The sequence below is a fragment of the Pocillopora verrucosa genome, chromosome 6 (genome assembly GCF_036669915.1).
Source record: "Pocillopora verrucosa isolate sample1 chromosome 6, ASM3666991v2, whole genome shotgun sequence".
In the NCBI taxonomy this organism is placed as follows: Eukaryota; Metazoa; Cnidaria; class Anthozoa; order Scleractinia; family Pocilloporidae; genus Pocillopora; species Pocillopora verrucosa.
The window spans coordinates 19,825,048-19,844,155 of NC_089317.1; the positions used below are offsets into that span (position 1 = coordinate 19,825,048).

General features: G+C 37.8%; 3 protein-coding genes across 6 annotated transcripts; all 3 read left to right on the forward strand.

Annotated features, from left to right (window-relative positions):
* The first annotated feature begins 4,905 nt into the window (after positions 1 to 4,905).
* LOC131793157 (melanocortin receptor 4-like) lies at positions 4,906 to 7,561 on the forward strand. The gene is made up of 2 exons (XM_059110566.2): positions 4,906 to 4,952; positions 6,495 to 7,561. Exon 2 carries the CDS (start codon positions 6,635 to 6,637, stop codon positions 7,559 to 7,561), a length of 927 nt encoding a protein of 308 aa, XP_058966549.2. The 5' UTR covers positions 4,906 to 4,952; positions 6,495 to 6,634.
* Positions 7,562 to 11,674: 4,113 nt separating this feature from the next.
* LOC131793650 (melanocortin receptor 5-like) lies at positions 11,675 to 16,752 on the forward strand. 4 transcript variants are annotated; one of them, XR_010718021.1, is made up of 3 exons: positions 11,675 to 12,030; positions 14,128 to 16,216; positions 16,617 to 16,752. XR_010718021.1 is itself a non-coding variant. In XM_059111105.2 (2 exons), the coding sequence occupies exon 2, from the start codon at positions 14,276 to 14,278 to the stop codon at positions 15,197 to 15,199; it is 924 nt and encodes a 307-aa protein (XP_058967088.2). In that variant the 5' UTR covers positions 13,586 to 13,737; positions 14,128 to 14,275; the 3' UTR covers positions 15,200 to 16,585. The 4 variants fall into 4 exon arrangements, 1 of the variants encoding a protein (XP_058967088.2); XR_010718020.1 differs by lacking the exon at positions 11,675 to 12,030 and adding an exon at positions 13,586 to 13,737; XR_010718022.1 differs by lacking the exon at positions 11,675 to 12,030 and adding an exon at positions 13,622 to 13,727.
* Positions 16,624 to 17,743, forward strand: LOC131793879 (melanocyte-stimulating hormone receptor-like). The gene has a single exon (XM_066169031.1). It carries the CDS (start codon positions 16,762 to 16,764, stop codon positions 17,683 to 17,685), a length of 924 nt encoding a protein of 307 aa, XP_066025128.1. The 5' UTR covers positions 16,624 to 16,761; the 3' UTR covers positions 17,686 to 17,743.
* The last annotated feature ends 1,365 nt before the right edge of the window (positions 17,744 to 19,108 follow it).

Consider the following 19,108-nt stretch of genomic DNA (forward strand, 5'->3'; position numbering starts at 1 on the left):
ACCAGATGGAATCAGCGCATTTCTCCTGATCGTTCGACATATTTTTAGCTTCATTGTAATATGTGACGGAAACGCCGATTGGTTCCTGTTACGATTGTTTGGAAAAATGCTATTTTATCCTTTGACGCGCCTGTGGTTCTGGAAACAATCCTTCAGCTGATAGGCATTTGTTTAATTGTTTCTGTTCGTGTTCATGATTTAAAGTCCTAATGTGACGCTAATTTTGCGTTGGTTACAGACTTAGAATGTAGGTTTGTTTGCCTCTCGTAATAATAAGGTTGATGGAGTTTGAATTTAAGCTTTGATTTTCCCCAGGCAATCACTCCTTTTACATTATAGCGGCATGGTTGTTTGTTGCCTGTGGCGTTTCGATCAATCTTAATTTCAACTTCGTTTTCAGAAATTTAATGGAAACCTTAGCTAACGGACAATTTTAACCGCTCAGTCCCTCAAAAATTATGAGAATTCTATAGATCATGACATCTGCTGTCAAATCAGCTCATACTTGGGAGCTTTTTTTTAAACTTAGCTTCTTTACCCTATCAGCATGGCAAATTATGTTGGATTGAAAGCAGAAAATTTCGAAATTTTCTCAAGCTATTTAAACATTAATGCGTTTGCATGCTCCGAGACTAAATGACTCCTTAGTTTGTCTTGAAATCCATCGAAGTATTCTTCTAGAAAAATTTAAATGTGAAATTACTGAAATTTGATAACAACCTAAGTGGATTTTTAGGTCTAGGCTTTCAAAGATGATATGTAGAATATTTCATTTAGACCTTGCAGAAAAACTATTGAAAATACCTTTATATTCTGGACTGATTTGCTAATATTTCATCACCCAGATTGCTACCGTAAACATAGACACGTTCGCTTACTGAATCATTCATTACTTATAAGGTTGACCTGCCTCCAAAGCCCATTAAAAAGAGACGCTTGACCAGTACTAATCTACTTCCAGCTGGAGCTTGTAGTCTCCCGTCACAAAACAGGAAATCGATTTAAGGGCAAGGGGGTGGGGAGAGGTAGATGTGGGGGATTTTGGGGAATCACATGATATTTCATGGGGAACGGGGGGGGGGGGGGAGGGGCGAGATAAATTGTCCCTAAATGAGTATAGAGGAGTGACTTACGAAAACTGGCTGCTTTAATTGAATTTCTAAACTTATATATGAAGTCTCTTGAATTCTTGTGGCAAAACATTACGGAGCTCTTAAAATTCGTTTTATTTTATAAATTACTTTGTAGAGTGAAAATCTTCATGTTGCCTTTTTTGTTTTAGTAATAATGTAAGCTTATAAAATTTTATGAATTCAGATACGAATAAATTTTAATTCAATTTTCCAGGGGCGATCAAAAATCATTGGAGCCCGACATGTGCTTTTAGACCGCCAGAACAACACTTTTCTACAGGAGTTAAAAGTATCCATATTAGCTGGTAATTTACGGTCATTTGTAAATGTACGCCTGTTTCAATAAAGCTTATAACAAAATAGTTCGCTAATAGAATGCATGAAATAAAGCAAACTTCATTTTGGAAAATCTTTTTCCTTTTGAAGATTTTATCAAAATATCATTTTTTTTATAAGCGTTCTGTGACAGGGGTTGTTTCTTATGTTTTCCTTTCGTATTCTTTGCAGTTAGGGGCGCACAGCCAAAAAAATGATCCATTTGCGCATGCCCAACGTTTGACACCTGACCTGGGTGATCGTGGGCGAGAATGTGATTCTCGAAAAATTAAGGAACGCCGGAATTGAGATTTGGCTTGGGCAAGTAAACAATGTCGGCATTTTGACTGGAACACCAAATTAATGTTATACAAAAAGCGACGAAACGCAATCAGATGACTGGCAGAACAAACAATTAAGCTTTATTCGTATCTGCATTCATAAAATATTATATGACTTGCGTTGTACTATTCAAACAGAGAAGGCAACATGAAGATTTCCAATCAGGAAAGTAAATTATATAACACGACGAACTTTAAAAGCTCCGTCATGTTTTGCCACTAGAATTCAAAGGAATGCATACATAAGTTTTGAAAAACAAAAAACCGCCATCTGGCCGAGCAAGCTCTAGCTTCATATCATTACAGAAGACAGCTTTCTAATTAACTTTTTTTTTTTATCTAACATTTAATCAAGAATACTGCGAAATTCCGCTTGAGAAGGAATCACCCTTTGAAATCTTTTGAGGTAAATGATTTTCATCCAAACAGACAGGAAATTCACAGCTGCACCACTTAGTTGGTAAAGTTTTTATTTACATCGCAGAAACAAATTACAGATAACTCGTCAAGAATTTATTCAGAGTCAGTTCAGTCTTTTTTAACGTTTTTCCATTTCTAAAGTGAGTTCTTCAAATTCGTTTGATTCATTTCATTCACAAGCAAAAGGACAAGGTCTTTTATTTACAAGATATCACATTTGGTAATGGTTAGAGGAGAAAATACCACCCCTGAAGCTGAAAGAAGAAATATTGACGTTTCAGTTTTGCCAAATCATTTTGGATTTGGTTTTTAAAAGGGGCTTATAGCCAATACGCGTCTGTTTATTGACTGGATGAAACATATCAGCATTTTTCAATAATACATTAGCAGCACTGTGCAAATCAAGGCCGAAAAAACATTGGGAGTATTTTTCTCGATAAGGTAATGTATAGTTGTGGCAGTCTTGTCGACGCGGAAAAAAAAGGGTTTCTGATCGTCAAACTGCGTGTGCTGGGGTAGAAAGCTCCACGAAGCAATTTTTAGCTTTCCGAGAAAGGCTTCTGTAGAGCCCGGTGTTCCAGGCCCTTGATCACTGAGAGAAAACCGGTCGAACAGGCGAGTGTGAAACGTTAATTGATGACGTCCCAGTCCCTTAGCACCTCTCATTTAACCTTTCTTTTGATCGATAGTGCAGTATAATCATCTGCGCGAGAGTAACCTTGACAATTGCCTGCCGAACAAGCGTAATTTTTTTGTGTATTCCACTAGACTCTCCCGAGCGAAAAACAGGGAAAGGCTATTGTTGGTGATGGTGATTCAGTGACGTTTGAATAACCTATGCGCAAAGTCCTAAATCGACTCTTATGAACACGCATTTATACCAAGTGTAAGTTTTCAGTGCAGCACTTGTTCACAAATATAATGATTCGTTGCGTAATTTTAGCCAGATAATTTTTAAGTCGTTTTTTATTAGTTTCTTTGAATGTTTTCTCAGAGTTTAGTTCGTTGGCCTTATTTTTCACTACCTCGTCAGTGTTTGTTTTTAATTGTAACTATTACTCCTTGTTTCAAATTATTTTTGATCGTCTCCACTATACTAAAACAGGCTCAAGTTAGCATTATTGGGGATGTAACCTCAGTATATCCTACGGGATGTAACCGAAATTTACCCACAGGGATATGGCCTTATTATAACCTCTAGGATATAATCTCAGTATACCTTTCGGGATCTAGCCTCAATATACCCTACGGGATGTAACCTCAGAGTACCCTCCCGGATCTTGCCTCAGTATACCCCCTCGGAATGTAGCCTCAGTATACCCTACGAGATATAACTTCGGTACACCCTCAGGTATATAGTCATTTACACCCTCCGTCGAACAGATGTCTCTACTTCTTCATAATTGAAGTCACATTTTCTTTACAGCATTTTTTTTACCGCAAAGTCATTGGATTACCAATTAAAGGCTACTTGATATTGAGTAGTTTTTATTAACTTTCAGATATCACTTTGGAGAACAATAGATTCAGCAACTGAAAGATAACCTTTAGGCAATGAATGCATCAGCAATCGCCAGTTTCAGTGATAGAGCGCTTTTCGATTGAGTGGCGTGAAACATCTCATATCATATCCTTCCCAAAATCTTTTTAGTAATTCTACTTACTGTCTTCCATGCAATTTTTATGATGTTAGTACAGATAATTTGGTATTGGATCAATTAATAATCCTTTCATTGATATATTTCTTTATTCTCGTCACTTATTGCCTGATTGATATTGCATTTAACAATAAAGAGATATTCTGTCTTGGTCACTCATAGGAGAGAGCGGATTGAGAATTCTCTAAAATGTCATTGTGAAGGGTTGGATCGAATGGCAGTTATTGGTACCACGGTTACTTTGCCGTTACTACTGACAAATATACGAAACCACAACATTCAGAACATTTCTTGTTCCGGTTCTTTTCTTGTGATTTCCTTTTCTAGTTCTGATTTTGATGGTGAGTGCTAGGGATCTTTTAGCCGGTGCAAGGTCGTTGAACTCACTTCTCAAGATAGTGCAATGCAAACATTTTCGTTCCACACTATCTGTCAGTTCTTGACACCTTTTCAAAATAATTCTTCACAACAAATCAAATGAAAATTCATGTTAATTGTCCAAAATCATGAAATCTTGTCATCTATAAGTCCGCTGATATCTTAAAAATGTAGTATTTATCTGTTATGTTCTATTGAAAACTTCGCAACCTACGGCGCTCTTCAACGGGCGCCGCTCCCTGTGCGCGCGTTTTTTTTAATTTTACATTTTGAGCCTGTCGTTTGTAAATACATACAAGGAAAGCTTTTGTAAATAACGTTTCAAGTTAAACTGGAGATGGAGAATGGTGAAGCAGTTATTCATTTCATTATGAGTTTTACACCAGTTATTTGTTTAATTTGAGAAAAAAAGTATGTTGCACGTATTGTATTAGAATCGATTTTCGATTTACGTTTGGTCAACTTTTTTTAATTTCGAGTGAGAAAATTCAATGGAATAGCTTTCACCTTAATAGAATTAACATTGCCGACCGATCTGTCAGAAATAAATGATTTAAATGAAGACTATTGTTGAGACTTCTAATATAACAGTGTAAATAGCAGCTGCATTCAGGTGCTGTTAAATTAAACTTTCATTCTGTAAATTGACGCCTTGTTCGACTTGATAACACAGAGAAAACGGCTCGAGACTAAATCTCATCCTACAGGTAATTTTTGAAAGTTATGAGGGTAATTAGTAAGGAATCTTTCAGTACAATGAAGAGCTACTGTAGGAATATAAGGTTTTAATTAGTACGATGCTGTGCCTGAAAAATCTCACGACCCGCCAAACATTATCAAAAACAATAAGGCAGCGAGTGGGACAAACTTGAGTTATGATCAATGACACGAAGGACTCTTGCTGCATGCGCTGTAAATTGCATAATAATTTTGTTCTTTAGGCAAAGAAAATGGGAAAAAGAAAGTTGCGAGAAACCTCTGCGAAAGGTTGGAGCCCGCTAAAATAAAAACTACTAATTGAAATACATCTTAGATGTTTTTAAAGTACCACCAAACTTCAATCATCATCGTCACTCGATTTGTACAGCTGCGAATATTGGAGGGAAATTGTCTCAGTGAAATAAAGGCCGAATTTCGTCAACAATTTCAATTTCTTTATCAACTCATGTCAAAATATCGGAAGAGATAAGTGAAACAGAATTACCGCGATGTCATAAATAAAGCCATTGATAAAAAGAAAATGAAAAACTGAAACTTAATATCACAACAGTAGGTTTTTTTTTTTTTCCTTTTTTTTTTAAGATGTAAACAACCATTTTAACAAACGAGTCTCCTCGAATAGCTATTGTTCTGAATTGGATCTTACGCGAAGCGCTTTTGTAAAATTTACCCTGATAAAGAAACAACTCTTTAAATATAAAGATACTGAAATGGAAGAAGTGAAATTTTTTCTTCTGTCACTCCCCCTCAAAGCAAAGACCAAAAAAAAAATTTTGTGCATGATCATGAATTTGCACATTTTGCCGACTTCCCGACTGTTGCAAGTTTCAGATTAACAGCGGTATCATTGTTCTTCAATTGTCGAGGGAATTCGGCTTGTACTATTTTTTATTATTTCGAATTATTTTAATTCTGAATGCTTCGTTTTGTTACGTCTGGTGTCTTGAGCTGTTTTTTGTTATTTCACTCACTTTTTGGTCATTATTCATTGTGTTTTTCCTTCAAAGGACCACTTGCCTTTGTCTTCTCTATTGTGTTTATTTCTCTTCAGAAAAATTTACCTTTTCAGAGGAATCAAATTGTGTCATCTTGGCCCTCCATTCGTTTTAATTGTTTGCACAAAGGTTTCCTATTCCTCTGTATCCAAAATTAATGAAAAAAATAATCGAAAGAGGCCGTGAAGTCACTGTAAAACCTCAGCAAACTTCCACAAGCTAACAAAACCGTCACAAATTTTGAAATAAAGGAAACCAAAGGCGGTCACAATGACAATCAAAAACTGCACACGTAAGATCCATCAAATTTTGAATTTTTTAGCAAGCCAGCGAGGGTTTAATGCGTCAAAAAACGAAGTTAATGACATCGGTTTAGTTTTAAGACCTGCACTACTCGTTTCAACCTGCCGATGAGGGCGGTGCTTCCCACCTAGCACGTTATGACATGAATATTAGATTTGAATTGAATGCGTATGCTAACTGGAATGTTTCAGATTAATACTCATATTTGTTTATCTTTTCTCTAACCATCAGCAAAGGTATTGCTTAAGGTTGCGTCATCGTAACTACCAACTCGAGCACTATCACAAAAACTGGTCTTTAAAAAGGGGACGTTGTGTCGATCAAGTAACCCGACAGATTGGAACAAGTGACACCGATTTGAAATAATCAAGATGGCGAACACGAGCGTGGAAAATATCACGAAAACTCGAGTCTTTTGCATAAATGGATTGTATGATGCAAACCAACACATGTTTCTTGCGGGATTAAACATCTGCTTGGCCCTGACTGCATTTCTTTGGAATATTGTGATCCTCAAAGCCCTTGAGAAAGAAAGCTCTTTTCATCCATCATCAAAGCTGTTATTCCGTTGTCTGGCGAGCACTGATCTTTGCGTAGGCCTTATCCTTGAGCCCATTTACATCACTTATCTAATGTCTTCGCGTCATACAAACACTTGTTACTATACTGCAAGATTGACAAGCATTGCAAGTGGAATTTTTTGTGGGGTATCACTGGCGACCTTGACTGCTATAAGCGTGGACAGGTTTCTCGCGCTAATGCTGGGTTTGAGATACAGGCAGACCGTGACTTTAAGGCGAGCTCGTCTATTTGTCATTATTCTCTGGCCGACGAGTGGTGTTACTGCAGCGATGTTCGAAGTCGACTACCTCTTGACTGTAGGAATTATATGTATTGCAATGTTTATCTGTTTAATAACCTCGGCCTTTTGCTATACCAAGATCTACCTGTCACTTCGCCTTCACAAAATTCAAATAGCGCAGTTAAATATGCACGCAAATTCGTGTAGAACTGACGGAGAAAATCCTCCACTGAACTTGGCGCGGTATAAAAAATCAGTGTCAGCAGCATTGTGGCTGCAAATAACATTAATAGTTTGCTATTTTCCATTCTGCGTCGTTGCTGCCCTGTACGCCATAACTGGAGTAATCTCGCCTTCGCGTGATTTCGCTTGGGAAATGACACTATCTATCATCATGCTCAACTCCTCTCTTAATCCGATTCTTTACTTTTGGAAGATTAGAGAAGTAAGGAAAGCTGTTAAGGACACGATTGGACAGTTCTGCTCTTTTGAATGAATTTATTCTCGTTTTCTCTGTTACATTACTTCGTAGTATAAATTAAATCATAAGATGAACTCTTTTCTTACAGCGGACATTTTCACTCTATATAAGCCGCATGTCCGATATGGTCTTAAAAACTTGAATACATATGAAATTGTCATGATTAAGCAGCCAAGTATGATAAAGTATACAGCTCACGGTCTCATTATATTTGGATTAAACGCTCTTTATACCTTTTCTTGACGTAGTGATGAAGGAAGTTGAGTATTTGAGTTTCCCAAGACGGAATTGTTTATGCCTTTCAAATATTCCTATATGCATAGTGCCAGTGCGTCATGATTGACATAATTCTGCCGCAAATTAATGTTGGATTTCAGTGTCACGTAACAGGAAATCGATGCAGAAAATTCCAATTTAATAAAGGATTTATTTCGCTTGGAATTTATAATTTTAGGCAGATGTTCAATTGTTAGCTATAGAGAACGGGAGACGAACAAATTAAAATTCTGGCGATTGACTTAAAAAAGGAAGAGAGGAGGGAAGCAGGTAGCTACATTTTCTAAGAAATACTATCCTTAGATCTACCTGATGATATTTCTTAATTTTTCAATCAAATGGTGAGATCCATCTCCTCCCAATATTGCGTGACTTACCCTAAAATGACCATTTAATTGAAAGCGTTAGCCGGAACACTATGGGTAATAACAACAGACAAAACACGAGGTTTCAAGGCAATGTTTATCTAAAATTCAGATAAATTGACAGGGAAATAGTAAAAAAAGATATCGTAGAAGGAAGGAAAAATTGATGTTGATAGTTCAATAGCCACTCAAGCAAATTATAAAATTCAACTGGGGGTTGATATTCTGACCAACGAGATTCACGCAGCCGAATTTCGTAACAAAAAGAAAAGTTACATCCATTTAAATCTGCAGAAACTAAAAATATGGTAAATCAGCCGCCAAATATGTGTAAAATATGGCCAAATGGCAGCCAAACGGATAAGCGAAAATCAACTTTACACTTCTATCGCTAGGACTGTTAACCGCGTAGTCATCGTCAATTTTAAGACTTTGTTGCCCGCTTCTTTCTGGTTAAACATTCTTCCGCACCTCTTCTCTTCGTCTGTGAGGTCTACAAATGTGTATTGTGATCGAGAAAGAAACAAAAAGAAAGAAAAATCATCTTGATGATTTTAACGAACGATGCGACAAAATATTTCCATATTGATCGTAGGACCGTCGTCATCGTCGGTATACGACTTTAAAGCCCTTTTTTTCCAGTTTAGTATTTTTACGCACACTTCCTGTTCGTTTTTCAGGTCTACAACGATATATTTTGATTAAGGATGGAGGGAAAGGAAGGGAAAACAAGGTAGATCATTTTAGCTTATGGCCCGTCGACAAACGCCATTTTGAATCACTCCATGATGACTCCATGCTTGTACTCAGGCAAAAAAGGCGGCCTTGTACCATCCCTCCCTCCAGATATTTGAATAGAAGGCATATGGATAGGGGTAAATCTAGCAGAGGTGGCAGGAGATAACGCATTTAATCCAAGTTTTGATGCATAAATTAGTTGTCTAAAAGATCAGAGAATGGAGGGAGTGAGTGAATTTTTTCTTCCATACCTAAACCTCATTGTATGACGTCATACTGACTTATACCACGAGGTAAAAATGCTATCTCTCGATTCCTCGCCATCCTGGTTCCTTTTTAGTTTGTTGGCACAATTTTATTATTTTTCTTTCATGCTGTTGTCATGTCATGTCCCATCATGTCCCGTCATGTTGAGCTTCCTCTTAAAGGGTAACTAAAGGCTAAAAAGGTAACTTTTTCGGAACACCATCTAAATGCCTCGGGTAACACATTGAAAGAGATGCAAGGTGCTTCGAACGCCTCTTTGTGTCTTTTTTCTTCAGGAAAACTGTCCTAAATGCAGCTTCGTGAGTCATAAGCCGTAAACGCTTCGATTTTGATCATTTTTGATCATGTGATCTTATACGTCACACGTATGTACATTAAGTAGGTGTGTACATTAGAAGTAGATAGTAGTTCGAGTGAAAGCAGTTCGATTTCGGGGTCTGAGTATTCAGATTCTAAGGCCTCGATTGAAGGTGAACATATTAATGAAAGGGTTTATGAATCTGTTGGTGAAATCAGGCCCTCGCGATTTCAACCGTCAGGACGAACCTGAAACAGAGCGCGAGATTCAGAAGAGGATCATGGGCCCGCGCGCTGCGGCCGCCTCAATCAAAAAGGCAAGATTGGTGAGTGCATTTACGCTTGTAAATAAAGTATCTGAAAATTAGTTGCTTGACTCTTGAATACCATGGGAGCGAAGTGTTTCTCTGCTACGCTAAATGCACGCACTTTCCGAAGCTAAGGTTTCACGGACTGAAAATATAAGCTTACATGCTTGTGGCGGTGAATTGGATGGATTATACACGTTTCCACGCGATATGAATCGGCTTTAAGTTTTCCTGTGTCGAATTTGGCGAACGATTTAACATTTCTCGGCTTTTACTTTAAAACACGATGTAGCAAAAAATAGCATTCGCACATGTAGAATTGAACATCCTCTTAATATTGACTTATTGTTTATCCTAAAGTTTGAGTTATCTCCCACGTTTGTGACAGTTACAGAGGTGATAACTGTTCCTTTTGGTGAAACCAATCATACGAGCTGTGCTCTCTATTTCTTCTATTCAACATCGTGAAAAAAATGGCTACTTTACTGATTTTTTATTACGAGGTGTCAGTGTGGAAACTGTTAATCAATGTGAAGGGAGAAAGAAAACGTCTTTTGCCAAGAAGTAGATGTGGTCAAAGACAAAGATTTGGAGGATGTTACATTGGAACAGTCAGATGTATTGTCCATCATCCAGGGTTTGAGGAAACTGGTGAAGACTGACTCCGTCTGCATTTGTTTTGTTACAAAACATCACTACTCAGCGCTTCTCTGGTTTGAATGCTGGTTTTCGTTTTCTTTGTTTTTGTATATTTTTAAAGTTGAGGTCGTTATTTGAGAAACATTCGTGCTTGTTATTTCCGTAGCACGAGTTTGTCGCTGACTCGGTTCCTTATTTTAACCAAAGCACTGCGTTTTAGACGGTGAGAGCTAGGCAGTCTCATGACATGTGCTTTGATGGTTTCCTTTCTCAGGCTGTCGGCTTGTTTTGTTTACAATAAACGAGCGTGATTACTGTTCACTCAGCTGACAGTAGTACATTTTTGAAATGAGTGACCTTTCGGACAGGTTTGATTTCATCATGTTTCCGGTCGAAAATGAGAAACAACGCTCGAGTGTGACGCTCATAACAAGGCGTTTCTTGTAACATTCATTTACAGCATGTCTCTGTTATTATTCACTTCCACTGGAAGTTAATTAAACTTAGACACACGAATATGCTATATATGCAACTCAATGTTCGTTGTAATCATTCCTGGACAACTCTCAATTAGAGACGAAACGCGTCGAAAGAAATAAACAAAAAGTTACAACAGCAAGTAGTCTTCCTTTGTGCTGCTCACCAGTCTCCGTTGAAAAAAAAAACAAAGAAAGGATAAATCTTGTACATTTTCGGAACGTGGAAGAAGAGTATAGTTCACAAAACCAGATGACGACCTCCCACAATACGCAAAAACAATTTGCGCTTAGTCACGCTCACTTCAGAACCGATGGGTCTAAGGTCACAGTGTTATACATCGGACAAAATCTAAAGTTAAATACTTTTCGGCTTGGACTAAAAAACATCGCTTTAAGTATAGGACTCGATAATGGTTGAGAGGAAAAAATTATTGGATTATGTTTTTTTTTTACAGCTGTTTGGAATGGCGTGCAAATTACCTGTGGCTCTGAATAAAGACATGCGATCTCTCGCGTTTCGATTGTTATTTCTCACTTCGTATTTCATAGTCTCTAAATGGTGGCCTATATCAGAATGGAACAAATCTTATTTTTTTGCCGCTCGTAAATTTTAGCAACGGTTAGACAGCGAGGGCGAAGTTGTTACTTTCAGGTTTTGACACGACGCTTTTCACTGACTTACACACGTGTGACGTACACATCACGTGACCAGGATCAGACCGTTTTCAAAATGGCCGTCGATTAAGCGTCAAAAAAATTTGTAGAAAATTTGGTTTCGCACAATATATCACTTATTTGTCCATTTAGGATTCTTTAACCTAAGAGGAATGTATTGAGACGAAAAAAAAGGGGAAAAATTTGGCGTCAGTTACTCTTTAATTATATCAGAATTTCCTGGTAAAGAAACAAGTGACTAGATGGAAGATCACGTATTTGCATTTGAACTGCGGAACTGTACCTCTCTCGAACAGAAAGCCTGCGACGATGAAATATGATAAAGAATAAACCAATAAACGAAATGCTTGTCATGGAGCTTGGTGCGTTTCCCCGATAATACATACAGTGCCTCCAAAATAGTTACGGGTTGAACTGTTGAAGAAAGACTGAAGCCAGAGGTAAGGATGTTTCAACCTTTTTGTTACAACCATATCATAACTGATTTATCGTTTACATATGTATAAAAAATAGCTACAAATCAGAATTAACGAAATTTCGAGCAATCGAGCACATGTTAACGAGAATGCGAGCATGCGAGCAGTTGCAAAAATTTTGCGAGCACGAGCAATCGAGCACCCGTATAATTTTTGCGAGCAATTCGAGCAAAGGCCATATTTTTCGAGCACCTTTAAATTGAATGGGACCATTCTATACCCCTATTGAAATTCAGAAAGCTGGTTTTTTCTTCTTGTCGTGAGTAGAGTTCGTCTGCTTCGAAAAAAGAAGCACTCTGCTATCAAACGCTGTACCATTACAAAATATCTTTTAATATTATAGCAATTTCCATAGACTTGTCAATACTTCGGAAACATTTTCAAGGAGCTTTTTATGATGGCCTTCTCAATATCTGCTACTGATATTTTCGAGGCTTGATTGAGGCTAAAACTGGACCAAAGTTTCACCGCCAAAAGTCATTGATGAAAAATAATATTCTTCATTGAATTTAGGGTTCTAGAGGGCAAAATGGCTTCAATTTACGAAAACGTTTATCATATCACACAACACGTTTCATTTGCATATTATGCTATAGAGCTATATTCAGAGCCACGGATGTTGAGTTGAAGAGTTTTTTCCCTGCAAAAAAAGCCTAGAATTATTTTCAAATTAGAATAGTGCATATATATATATATATATATATATATATATATATCTGACAAGGAACGCAAATCATTTTTTAATGACTTTTTCAAGTTATTTTTAGCACTAAATACGTATTTCCTTCGGACCAAACCAGGATTGCATCGGTTCAAACACTCATGACAATCAAGGACCTTCATACCTTAAATTCTTCTAAGTTATTTTCAGCATGTAAATAACTCATGGAGAATCAAAGAGCGGACGAGGGAAAATCTGCAAGTTGGGTTTGTGAGATTTAGCTCCCCATCCATTTTTTCCCCAACGCTCGTTCCACATTTTCACTCGTTCCCATGGTAAAATAACTGAGTGACTGGTACAGGCTATGAATGAACAAGCAGATTAGTGCAGTGTAAACGCATTTTAACTAAGTGTATTCAATTTTGGGCATAAGCTTCAACAGATCTAGAGACAAGAAAATTGTATTTACAGAGATAGAATACAAAAACAACACCATACCCCAATATCCAAGATGATAACGACAGTTCAATACAACCCTCTTGTATTTTCCTAATCGCCATTTCTGATCTCCAACCAAAAATTTAGGGTATCAATGAAGTTTCTCTTTGGCCTTTAGATCTTGACTAAAAAGTGTCGATTGCTGCGGTTTTTTATTTGGCCGAGCGATATTTTCAAACGACCCCTATCAAGTGAAGTTGAGAGTTAGGGCTTTGAAAGCCGTACCTAAATTGTATAAGAAGGTATTCAGTAAATCTGACCAAAAATGGTATAACACTTGCAAAGCTCTCGTTTGTCTCGCACCAATTTAATTTCTCTAGCCCTTTATTGCGTTATTTCGTCACGTATAACCAATATTACGCTTCACTGTGACGCATACCAAACTTATTTTGATAACTGAATACAACTTTCGTGTTCACTATCCTTGTCCGGTTGGGTTGACCACAAAAGAAGAGATTAAAATCAAGGAAAAAACTTTATGTACAGGACTGAAGCATTAGAGGTCAGCTAAGGTAAATTTATCGACAGCGAATTTCTAATTTGGCATGAAAATAAGCAAACACTGACAGGCGGATGTTTTTATTCCAGTAGATCCAATATGGTCAGTTCGATTCGTTGGAACCCTAACTCGCCAAGAATGTTTTAATTCTTGACGAAATGCGCAGCCACGACATATTAGAAGTGTCTGCGAAAATTCAAACCAAACATTTGCATTTGCTCAGCTATTACAGAATTGGTATTTTGAATTTGTTTGGTTCAAAACCCCTTGTGATCCAACTGTAACTGAAGTCAATTAGCTTCTTCAATCTGGGTGGAAACTTAAAGGCCATCAGTTTTTCTTTAAGTTGTGGCACAATTAAGCTGAGTATCTCAGTAGATGAATTCCTTTATTGTATTGTTAGGACTCACAAGTACAGCTCCAGATAAAAAGAAGTCCAAAGAGAATTTTTCAAATCTTGCTTAAGACATCCTCGGCCTTTGAAGTTTGAAAAAGACTGTCTTCGCTAACAGGTTCAGGAAACACCAATAAATCTGTTATCAAACACAGAAATGGCAAACCGATCTGAGGATGGAAACCACACTACAAATCAAGAGGCATTTTGCATCAATACGTCGTTTGGAAGAGAACTGCATCTGTTTCTTGTGGTGCTAAATATTTGCTTGGGTATAACCGCATTTACGTGGAATGCTCTCATTCTTGGCGCATTGCAAAAGTGTTCAGTTCGCCCCCCAACGAAATTGCTATTCCGCTGTCTTGCCAGCACAGATCTTTGTGTGGGTCTCATTCTACAGCCACTGTACGTTACTTATTTGGTGATCAGAGAATCTCCTAACGTTTGCCGTCTTCTAGGAACACTGACCAGTATTGCAAGTGGAATATTTTGTGGCATGTCGTTGACAACATTAACCGCAATAAGCGTGGAAAGACTTCTTGCCCTGTTGCTGGTTATGAGGTATAGGGAGGTAGTTACTCTAACACGCGTTCGCATTCTGGTGGCTATAATGTGGGCTTTCTGTGCTATCAGTTCGGTGCTGTTTTTCGTAAGTTTTTACGTCGCTGTAGGAATGGTCAGCATCATTATGGTACTGTGTTTAGTTATCTCTGTCTTCTGTTACACGAAAATATATGTCGCTTTCAACCGACACCAGAGACAGTTGGCACACAATACCCCCCAGAGAAATTCCAAAAAACCTGGAGGAGATATTCTCCTGAGCACACCACGATACAAAAAGACAGTTTCCTTCTCATTGTTATTGCAAATGGCGTTAGTGACTTGTTATCTTCCCTTTGCAATTGTTGCAGCCTTGTTTTCCTTCACCGAAGTACGATCGTCACTTCTTGATTTCGCTTGGTTCGTAGCATTGTCGGTCGTTATGTTTAACTCAACTCTGAACCCGATTCTTTACTTCTGGAAGATCCGAGATGTGAGACAGGCAGTAAAAGACACAATGAGAAAGCTTGTTGGTCACTAAACGCTTAAAATGGGATGAGACAGATGTCATGGATTAACAAAGAGAAACGGAAATGACTTTTTACCTGACTTTTTGCCAGAAGTCTTTATTTAGCTGTTTCCTGTGGAGTAATTCAGGATTGTATAGGTTCAAAATACTTGTTTTATCAAGAGTCCTCATACCTTAAATTCTTTCTTGTCTCACTTATACATGGCTCACACTTGTTGAAGGAAAAACAAAGAGCGGACGAGGAAAACCCTACAAGGGTTCTTGATATTTGCTTCCCACCAATATTTATCCCCTCCCTCCCTCCCCCCACCATTTGTCCCTACAATAAATTAACCGGGCGGCTGTCACAGGCAATGAAGGAGATGGAAAATTGTTGAGCTAAAAATGCAGTTTAAGTTTTCAACGCAATTTCGGAAGGAGAATCTAACAGATCCTGGTTTAATTAAATTTTTTTACAGATTTGGGATATATTTCAAAGACAATATCCTATCATGATATCCAAATCTGATAATTGCAGTATGATACAACCCTCTTGTTTTTGTCTGATAGTCATCTCAGTTTACCGACCAAAACATTAATTTAAGATATTTGTGGAGTTTCTCTTTGGCCTTTGATCACGAGTACAAAGTGTACCGCTGTGATTTTTTCCTCTTTCCGAGCGATTTTTATTTCGTCCTAACGAAATGAGGGTACGATACTGAGTTAATGGCTAGGAATGTTATAATTTAACAGGATCCTAATCGAAAAAAATAGATATTGATGAATCTGGCTAAATATGGTATCTGATCTCACTTACAAAGCTGCCGTGAGTCTCGCAAACATATTTTTCTGGCCCTAAAATTTTGTGCGTCATCCTGTTTCAGATAACCAATATTACGCGTGATTTTAATTAAACCATATCACTGAAGGTAATTTAGTAGATGAATGCATCTTTCGTGACACTATCCTCATCCAGACTGGTTAACCTCAGTAGTAGAGAACAAATGTAGGAAAATACTTCCAGGACGGAACTAAAACACTAAAGGACAGGTAAAGTTTATTTAGGGACAGTGAACTTGTAATTTAGCTTGAAAATGAGTAAAAGCGGTTGTCATTTTGTTTCAGTAGACTCAGTATCAATAGTTTGATCCACTAGAACCCCAGCTCGCTTAAAATGTTCTAATTCTTGACCAAACGCGCTTTAGCCATGCATATCCGCACAGGTGGAATATCTCGCAAATAGTCAACTCAAATATTTGCATGTGGTCATGAGATCAGTTATTACACAATCAGTATTTTGATTTCGCTCAGTTTAGAATCTCAAGTGATCGCTGAATCATAACTGGTTTCAATTAGCTTCTTCAATTTTGGTGAAATCTGAGGGTCATTTTTTTCAATTGTGGTATGATTTATCCCAGTATCTGAATGAATTCCTTTTCCTTGTTATTAGAAATCACAGCTCCAACGTATTTAGTACCGAAGATCATAGTACATATCTTGCTTAAGATATCCGCATCCTTGGGAATTTTAAGAACACTGTCTACGCCAACAGGCCGCTCAGGAAACACAAATAAATTTGTTCTCAAGACAAGAATATGGCAAATCTATCTGAGGATGGAAAACACACTACGAATCAGACAGAATTTTGCATCAATACGTCGTTGGGAAGAGAACTGCATCTGTTTCTTATTGTGCTAAATATTTGCTTGAGTATAACTGCATGTACATGGAATGCTCTCATTCTCGTTGCATTGCGTAAGTGTTCAGTTCGCTCAACAACGAAATTGCTATTCTGTTGTCTTGCCAGCACAGATCTCTGCGTGGGTCTCATTCTGCAGCCCTTCTACCTTACTTATATGATGACATCAGAATCCCTTAACATTTGCCCGCTTATAGCCACACTGATCCGTATCGCAGGTGTAATATTTTGTGGCATGTCATTGACAACATTAACCGCAATAAGCGTGGAAAGACTTCTTGCCCTGTTGCTGGTTATGAGGTACAGAGAAGTGGTTACACTTAGACGCGTTCGTGTTCTGGTGACCATACTGTGGGCTTTCTGTGTTATCCTTTCGATGCTGTTTTTAGTAAGTTACCACATCGCTGTAGGATTAGTTAGCATCGTAATGGTATTGTGTTTAATTGTCTCTGCTTTCTGTTACACAAAAATTTATATCGCTTTTAATCGACACCAGAGACGGTTGGCACACAATACTCTCCAGGGAAATCCCAACAAATCTGGAGAAGAAACTCTCCTAAGCACACCTCGATACAAAAAGACAGTTTCCTTCTCACTGTTATTGCAGATGGCGCTAGTGACTTGCTATCTTCCACTTGCAATTGTCCTTGCTTTGTTTGCCTTCACCAAACTACATTCGTCAATTCTTGACTTCGTCTATAACATAGCATTGTCTATTGTTGTGTTCAACTCATCTCTGAACCCGATTCTTTACTTCTGGAAAATCCAAGAGGTGAGACAAGCAGTAAAAGACACCATCAGAAGGGTTGCTTGCCACTAAACGGTAAAGATTTGATAAAACAGATGTCAATGGACTTACAAAGAGGAAAGTAAATGACTTTTTAAATGACTTTTTGTTGTTTTTCTTTTAGCTCTAAAGACTAACTTACCGTAGACCAAATTAGGGTTTCACCGGTTCAAAAACCTTATTTCATCAAGGATCTTTATTGTCTTACTTTTACAAGGCCCGAAATTATTAAAGGAGTGCAAAACAGCGGGCGAGGGAAAAATCCGTAAGCTGGGTTTTTGAGATTGAGCCCTCCCTAAATGTAATTTTCCCTTGCTGGCCCCACCTTTTCACTCGTTCCTAAGATGAATCTTAATTAACAGAGTGGTTGGTACAAGCTATGGACGTGAAAGCAAATTATTGAATTTAAAAAGCAGTTAAATTTTGTGCATCCAATATCAAGAAGAAGCTCCAACAGATCTTAGGGACAAGAAACCTTTGTATAGATTTAGGAACAATTAAAACAATATCCTGCCACGACATCTAAATTTGGTAATGACAGTTTAGCACAACCACCCTGTATTTTTTCCTGGTCGACATCTCCGATCACTAACCAAAGCATTAGGATATTGATGGCCTTCCTCTTCAGCCTAAAGGGGTTGATGACGAGTATTAAGTGTATTATTGTGATTTTTCTTTTCAAAAGCGATTTTTCATATCTCCCAAACAAAAAAAAAGAAGGTTGTATACTGAGTTATGGCTATGAAAGCTATTTCCAAATGGAATAAATAGATATTGATGAATCTGACCAAATGATAGTCAGAACAATTACAAAGCTCTTTCTTGTCGCATAAACTGACATATTCCTTGACTCTTTAACGTGTCCTCTCGTTTCGTGTAAACAATATCACGCTTGATTTTAGCAAATAACAAGCTAATTTTAGTAACGGAATACACCTTTCAATACAACATCCTTGTCCGGCTGGGTTAGCCTCAATAGGAGAGGAAAAAATCAGGGAAAAACTTCAACTTCAACTTCACCCTATATTAAGCGGTCAGTAGTCAAAGTCCCTATTTTGTTTCCCCTTAATCACTGTAATTTTCACCTCTATTAAGCGGTCGTGGTCACCCTTTACGAAGTCCCAACGGCCTGTTTGTATTGCCCTCCACCTGTATTGAACCGTCACAGAAAGCGGAACCACTCAAATAAAACTAAAAATAGTATTTCAAGTAATTGTTAATTCATGTTTCTCTTCCATAACCAAAGTAAGAGATTCTGTACGTTAAGAGGTCAAAGAGGCGTTGTTTATGGTTTTCTATAATACCCCTAATAAACGGAACCCTTATGAAGCGGTCACGCCGCCATTCCCCGTGGGTGACCGACTGTCTTTACAGAATCATATAACCTATGTAATTTGCTTCTGAAGAACCAAGAATCTTAACCAGTGCTAAACTCTGTTTTTTTGTTTGCCGGTCC

Excerpts from the sequence above, each read along its gene's own strand:
- LOC131793879 (XM_066169031.1), top strand. The coding sequence starts at position 16,762 with ATGGCAAATCTATCTGAGGATGGAAAACACACTACGAATCAGACAGAA.
- LOC131793157 (XM_059110566.2), top strand. The coding sequence starts at position 6,635 with ATGGCGAACACGAGCGTGGAAAATATCACGAAAACTCGAGTCTTTTGC.
- LOC131793650 (XM_059111105.2), top strand. The coding sequence starts at position 14,276 with ATGGCAAACCGATCTGAGGATGGAAACCACACTACAAATCAAGAGGCA.